General features: G+C 45.9%; 1 protein-coding gene across 1 annotated transcript; it reads left to right on the top strand.

The window, feature by feature from the left end:
* The first annotated feature begins 2425 nt into the window (after nt 1-2425).
* LOC131290006 (protein phosphatase 1L) lies at nt 2426-6430 on the top strand. Its single transcript, XM_058319386.1, has 4 exons — nt 2426-2820; nt 3541-4213; nt 5789-6105; nt 6184-6430. Exons 1-4 carry the CDS (start codon nt 2429-2431, stop codon nt 6395-6397), a joined length of 1596 nt encoding a protein of 531 aa, XP_058175369.1. The 5' UTR covers nt 2426-2428; the 3' UTR covers nt 6398-6430.
* Nucleotides 6431-7657: the final 1227 nt, after the last annotated feature.

Raw genomic sequence — 7657 nt, 5'->3', positions numbered from 1 at the left:
TGTAGTGTCGAATGGACGAACTGTGCTGGGCTGGAAGTTTTAATCAATTCTGCGTGCTCCCGTTTCAATTCAATTTCTTTCCACCCTTCCGGATGTGTCAGATGCATCGACGGGACGAGTGAGAGGTTGTATGGTAAGCGGGCGTGATGGCACATTCACTGGCCAAACACACTTTCAAACACGATTCAAATGCAAATGCCCTGCGGCGATAGTGGCACGTTGCGTCGACGACACTTGACGACCGCTCTTTTTCTGACGATGGATCACTTTCCCATCCGATCGCGTGCTTCTTTCGTATCGTACAATTTCACCAGGCACTCTGCGGTGCGTTGATCAAACCACTTTATATAGTAACAATTTTTTGTACACTTTTCGTTTTCGGAAGTTTCACTTTCGTCACATCACATTAGCACTCACTCCTGAAAACGTAAAGGGGAAAGGTGAAATTAATGCCGATGCAGGTGCCTACAAATTGGTTGAATATTTTTGGTTTGTATTTTAAATTCCACAAAGCCACCAAACACCGGTTGTTACGAAAAATGAACACACAGCAGCATGCGTTCATGCGCGTTCTTGCGCAAGGTGTTCGATGGGACCGCGCGGGGGTAGGCGGGACCACACAAAGAAAACCGGTCCTCCTGAAGGACTCCGCCGTCTCCGAAGAAGGCGAAGATTCTGTTCTGGCGAAGGAAGAAAAACAGAAAACACGCAAGCAACACGTTCACCACCATCATGGCCTGCCTATAACAAAAAAAAAACTAGAAACAAACGCCAAACGCTTCGTGAGAAACACTCGTGTGCACCTGTGGTTGGGATGCTGGCTCGCAGGCGACTGGTTCGGGGTTTCGGATGCTCGGTGTGCCGTGTGTGGGATATTTTTTCCAAAAGGGACACGCCCGGGGAATTGTGGTCAGCAAACTTTATCACTTTCGCTGGGGGATGTGCGGGAATCAAACTCGCAAATATTCGCTCTCAATGAAGCACCCAGAACATCATTTGTTATCACCAGTATGCGCCAGCACATGCAATTGCTGCCTCTTCCAGGCACTTCGGGGGACTTTTATTGCTCACTTCCTCCGTGTCGCTTCCAAGGATTGATTAAATCCTGAAGATCATCTTGAAGAACACATCATTCACACACACCCGATAACGGACGCTAACGCACACCGACTAACGACGGCGTTCGATTAAAAGCGAATCATCAATGAACCAAACAATTTCTAATGCCCAGTCGAGATCCTTGGAAATGGACAATTCGAACGAAAATATGCACACCTACAGCACGCTCCGTTTGTACGCACACTCCGAAACCATCCTTTGCGTGGTTAAAAGTCGTCTAATCGATTTTGTCGCGGTTTCTCGTTACTGAGCAAATTGGCACACAAAAACGGCACGGAAATGCCATCGTTCGAAGCCGTTTGCTTGGTTTTGTCCAACGCGCAGTGCAGCAGTGTCCATCCGCTCAAAACTGATAACAGCACGCGATACGCTGGCGAGACGAAAACGGAACGTCCTACACTAGCATAGTTTCCCAGCAAACTGAACGATAGAAACGGACCGGGCTGCGCGGCGCACAACCTCATCGTGTTGTCGTTTGCGACTGAAACACTGACAACAACAACGCGGTTGTGTCAACAATCCCGGGTGAAATTTGACAAGATGCATGCAGCAGCGAGGCGAGCTCATTCCGAAAAAAATGGTTCCATTTGAAAAATAAATAAAATTTTGATAATTGAGTACCAATCATGTGCCTGAGAATTATTGCTTCTGCTTTTCGTAGCTAAAATGGTTTTCAAACAATACGTGAAATTGTACTAAACAACGAAAAAGCATCTACATTGATCGACCTGCCGTAGCAATCCTTGGTTCAATCAACAACGACTACTAAACGTCAAAAAGTCTTCTGCATACATCGACCTGCCAAAGCAATCGTTTTCACCGACCGTGACTAAAAGGAACGATTCGCTTCGTTGTTTTGCAACACGTCTGTCGATCCACTTCTGCAGCTGTTGCTGTTTTGTGTGCACAATTTTAGTTTCATTGCTAGGGATCGTAGTGCACCGTGAAAAGGAACCGTGGTGACGTAGTCACGAAACCAACCGAGATTGTGCCGCCGTGTGTCGTGAACGAATTGGCGTCAGCAGTTCTGGCCCCCACAGCAGGAGACACTGCGCTTTTTTCGCCTTTTTTTTTCTCCCCTGCATCGGAATGCAGTGGCTGACATTTGCATTACGCAGTTCATAATTTTGCGGAAGGCAATGTGTACTACAGCCGGGCAGTGCTAACGCAACGCGCACCCGTTTCGTGTTGGAGTGTTTGTTGTTAACTCGAGCTGCGAGCAACACACGCCCACCTTCCCGGAGTACCGACGCAAGGGTTGTACGGTACTTCCTCAAAGCGTACGACGGGGGAGGCCCCCGGCGGATCGATGGAGGACGAGCTGGAAGATAAGATACTGTATCAAACGCTGTCCAAGTCGCACATGAAGCTCCTCTCGAAATTCGCAGTCGGCGTTACGCCGCTCAACAGTTCGCTCAGTTACGTCTGGAAAGTGATGCGGGTGTACCTGCTAAAGCCGGAGGTCCTGATCGCCGGACTTCTGATTTGTCTGTTCGTCCTCTACCTGCAAGCGGCGGAAGTATGGAGCCGCGGGTTTATTCGGCGTATCAGCAGCAGCCTCGGGTTCGGCAAACCCGGTGGAGCCCGGTCGGGCAAGCTGGCGATGCTGGTATCGGCCGCCGAGAAGCACAGCTGGGAAGAGCGGACCACCGGTAGTGCCGTGTATGCGGTTCAAGGACGTCGTGCGCGGATGGAAGATAGGTAAGCATTGTGTCACTTATCCTACAGAAAATGGCATTATGATAATGTTGGTCATCGGTCATGCTTTAGAGTTTGCTTATCTTCATGATAGTGGTAACCATTGGTTGCAAAGTCCCTCTAGTGCCAGCTTCCTTCCGATCCGGTTATCGTTCCACTTAGCGCCAAGTGAGGTTCCGAGTATTTATAGAAAACCCCTAGCATCGTGTGGCAATCAGCGACGTGAATGATTTTTCGTGCGCTTCTAACGAACTAGAACAGCGCAAACCCCCTAAAATGAACAAAAAAAAACTTATACTGGGTCACGCACGTACGTCCTGACTTTTGTTACGTCTTTCGGATGGTTTTTGTATGATATTTTGATCGCTTTTTGGTACGGAATGGACGAAATAATTTAACTCATTCAATGAATCTGCGCTACAAACCTACGCTAAACAGTGTTGCCCCATCGTTGGGAAATCCACCGTTTTACGACAAGACAATGTGCCGTTTATTTACGGCCGCACCCCTCGAGTTTATCGCTTCCATTTCCTTATCCACCACTCAAACGCAAGAGTAAACACAGGTTGCGTCTTTCTTCCTCGCCAACATGAAGGAGCAAGGTTTCTTCCTAGTACGCATTAATCTCGCTGTATATTAATTATTTTTCCTTTCGTTTCCATTATCTGACGCCGACCCCCGGGAACGCTGGCCGCGCTGCGCTGCACCATACGCACCGATCAGATACGTTATAAGTGAAAACATCAACAACTGCGGTATCTCCCTGTTCGCCATCTTTGACGGACACGGTGGCGAGTATGCGGCCGAGTACGCCAAGACCGTGCTGGTGAAGAACATCAACCAGAAGCTGCAACAATCGTCGGCGATTGCCGATGGCAAGGAATCACCGCCGACGGTGGCAAACGGAAAGCCATCGTCCGATTGTGGGCCCGATGGGAAACCCGACTCGCCCGGTTCACCGAAGGCGGCCAACGACCGGGAGAAAGACGTCAACGAACGATACAAGGTGATGAATGGGGCTGGGAGTCACGGAAATGGTAACGAACCGCCCGGATCAGCGGCCACCGTTCAGCGGAGGCAAAGTTTCCGCAAATCGAAGACTGAAGATGCGATCGGTGGTGCAGGCGGCACTGGCGCCATCGGTGGAAGCAATAGCAACAATCAACAGCTGGAGAACGATCTGCTGAGCAAGTACATGGGCAATCAGTCACCGGCGAGGCAGCAGGTAAAGAAGAATCTGCTAAATGGAACATCCGGCGCCGGGCCCACACCGGTAAAGCCGAAAACCTACGAAGCGCAGTGTTACGTGCAGGATGGAAGCATTAATTTTGGGAAAATCATCACCGACGAAGTGTTGGCGGCGGACTTCGATCTCGTTGAAGCGGCAAAGCGGATGGTAAGTGGACGTCATTTGAATAATCACTGCTGTTGTGTGCACCTTCAAATGCCGCACTGTTAAGAGATTATCGATTTTCATTTCCGGATGAATATGCTTGCTGAAAGCTAAATTCAAATGATTTATAAATACCATTTTATGTTGAGCTCATTATGCATTTCAGTTCAGTTTCTATTTGGGAACTTTATCTTTTCAATCCTAACACGATTATTTGCTTCTTATTTAATTTTCAATATGTTGATAACTTTATTGAAGAGCATTTATCAACGGTTTTAGAAAACTGCAGCTAAATATTGTTATATAAAAAGTGAGTAAACAATCAAAATTTGTAACACACCGTGTTGGTAATTTGTCTTCCAAAACGTATCAACCATGTGCCGGACGAAGGCACGTCATCGCACGAGTCGTAAACTGGGGAAGAGAAAATTAAATATCTACATGTGTTTCGCGAATGCTAGATAGTTCTTTATCGAAAACTTACCCCTATCGTAGATCGAGGTAGTTGTTTGAACCTCCGGTGGGCGTGCCGTTATACCATGTGCGTTGTGTATAACATTTTCCAGCTTATCCATCAGTCCATTCAGTTGGTTAACACTATTATCCCTGTTACGGCCCACTAGGGGTGATTTTTGTAGTTCTAAAAAACAGACGGAAAGAATGGAAATTATTTTCATTATTTTAATTAAAACACTTTGTTTTTCCTTTGTGTCTCTTACTCGTTACCTTTCAAACTTTTCTCTATTCCTTCGAGGCGTCTCTGAAGCGTAGTTATTCCAGTTTGCAAGGTTGCTATACCGGCTTCGTGTTCACTACAGCAACCCCCGTTTTGTTGAAGCTGTGAAATACTGCAGGAATGGTGGAAAGAATTATTTAAACTTTATTCTGCCGCATCTTTTCTTGGTACCTTGCTTGTATGTCATCCAATTGATTCCGAAGCAGCTCGTAACCAAATCCACTTCCGCCGTAATTCTCCGGGGATGAGGGCGAATCTTGTCCTTCCGACTGCAGGTGAGATGTCCACTGGCCACTCCCAAATTGCAGTAGCAAGATTATTGGTAAAACCCAGCGGCAAACGATGCGACAGTTGTCGAGAACCATGTTGCTGATGATGATCCTCCTGATGGCTCTCCGATGATCGTCAGCGCTCTGCTCCGGTGGTTTGCCGGCTAAAATGGTTCCACTTCGATCCGTTCGAATGAAGCAGGAGGAATGCTTATCAGCACATTCGTCTGGCTGGAGCAGACAGTTTTCTTTGCTTGTATTGGCATATTTGCTGTGCATCTTTTGATGTTCGCGAGGGAAACTGATAGAAACCGGGTCAAAACAACCACGGTTTCATAGACCAAACACAAATTAAATACCCGTGGATTGGCTTTCTGGATTTAGCATGCTAAAAGAAAATAATAATGAATAAAATTGCATGGTTAAAACTTAAGTAAAACAAAGTAAAAACGCTGAACGTTTTGCGTGACCCCAACATTTGTGTTCTCTAGGTTCTAGTCCTATAACATTGTACTTAAAAAAACTTTCCTTAATGACATTTTATCTCTTCTTCTTTGTTTTTTTCTCTTTCAGTCTGATTTTGCCGGAACAACGGCTCTAATCGCCGTCATCCACCGCAGCAAGCTGATAGTGGCCAACGTGGGGGACTCACGGGGAGTCATGTGCGACTACAAGGGCAACGCCATCCCGCTGTCATTTGACCACAAGCCACAGCAGGTGCGGGAACAAAAACGGATCGCCGACGCCGGCGGATTCATCGCGTTCAAGGGCGTGTGGCGTGTGGCGGGCATATTGGCAACATCGCGCGCCCTCGGCGACTACCCGCTGAAGGAGAAAAACCTGGTCATTGCCGACCCAGACATTCTTTCGTTCGATCTCGTCGATCATAGGTAAGTAGGGCGTTGGGCGAATCTTATATACGTATCTGCTTCCGTACTCGATTCTTATGCCTTCCTTTACCGTTCCAGACCACAATTTCTCATCCTGGCATCGGATGGGCTTTGGGATACGTTCACCAACGAGGAAGCCGTGGCGTACGTACGCGAACGGCTCGATGAGCCACACTATGGAGCGAAAAGCATCGCCCTGCAATCGTATAGTCGTGGCTCGGTGGACAACATCACGGTATTGGTGGTCGTGCTGAAAAACGGTCGCTTCGAAGTGGGCTCATCGAGCGACTGAAGTGTCCTGGACACGAAGGGGACCCGGTATACGATACGATCGGGTCCTAGTGGGAAGTTAGAACAAGGTAGATTTCAGCGGATTTGGATAGAAACACTGCACTATCTACTTTTTTTACTGTCAGGCAAATTTGTTGTTTATTTAAATTATTTTCATATAAACTGTTGCTCCCGGCAGTTTTCTTACACCTTCCACTGAATTGATTGTTGAGAGTTTTTACAGAATGACATTGATTTCTTTTTTAAACTGTCAGAGTTTATGAGACCAATAACGAAAATCAATCATTTTCATGTAGTCAATAGATTGGTAGTGTTAGAGACTCACTAATTTAAAGCCTCACTCTCATTGCTAACTGGCTTTATTTTGTCCGTTCTGCCACTATCTCATTTTGCGTTACCCAAAGAAAATTAAACAAATAATCGTTTGTTTTTTCAAAAAAGCATTGTGTTAGAAAATATGTAGCATACTACGGTGTGGCTAGTAAGATTTTCTTTATTTTTAAACAATTAAAGGGACAATTAGAGAGTAACAAAGACAGCAGCTACAAAAAGTGGTAGGGCGTAGAGATTAGATTGTAGTTAGAGATTGAAGAAAACATGTTGACCCACGTCAAATGTTGGGGGGAATCACTTGAATGAGTGTCGTTTTCATCATTACTTTGTTTTTAATTTTATCTGCTGCTAATTCATATTTTATTCCACCGAGTACATGCGATGCCACCGCAACATTGCACCTCCAAAAAGAGCTAAGTAAGTGCACATTTCGAGTGGTATTTGAATTGGATCTTTAGTCAATGAACATTAGCACACATAATTATAGGCATGGCACGAAAATAACTAGAATACTGGAACGAGCGAAGGAGTGTGCTCATTGAAGATCGTGCAAAACTGATTGGCTTATGACTGTCTCTAGGTCTACATCTTAGGTAGGGTAAATTGGAACAAATTTCATATTTGAAAACGCACTTGGGAAAAAACACAGATTATGCGAGCTTCTACGGTAAGGATTATGCAGCACTTTCGTGAATCCCTAAAGAGCATTAGGGACATTGTTGGTGCCAAAGAGTGTGCTGAACCTCTTTCTGTCCATTATCGTTCACTACATACTGATCCCAATTGCGTGCGAGTAATGTTCGACTTTGATAAAAATTTGACTTAAGAATATTAATTAAAGGAGCAAACCGAACCAATCAATGACTTAGTATTTGGAAATCAAAAGTAGACCGAGCGAACTTATTACGTTAGCGATAAGAATGAAAAG

This window comes from Anopheles ziemanni, chromosome 2 (genome assembly GCF_943734765.1).
Source record: "Anopheles ziemanni chromosome 2, idAnoZiCoDA_A2_x.2, whole genome shotgun sequence".
Taxonomy (NCBI): Eukaryota; Metazoa; Arthropoda; class Insecta; order Diptera; family Culicidae; genus Anopheles; species Anopheles ziemanni.
Note: the sequence above shows the minus strand (reverse complement) of the source record. Positions and strands in the feature narration are given on the sequence as shown.

Bases quoted from the DNA above. Each gene is read 5' to 3' on its own strand.
- LOC131290006 (XM_058319386.1), top strand. From the start codon at position 2,429: ATGGAGGACGAGCTGGAAGATAAGATACTGTATCAAACGCTGTCCAAG. The intron at 2,821-3,540 runs GTAAGCATTGTG...CGCACCGATCAG, and splicing joins CGTGCGCGGATGGAAGATAG to ATACGTTATAAGTGAAAACA. The intron at 4,214-5,788 runs GTAAGTGGACGT...TTTCTCTTTCAG, and splicing joins TTGAAGCGGCAAAGCGGATG to TCTGATTTTGCCGGAACAAC.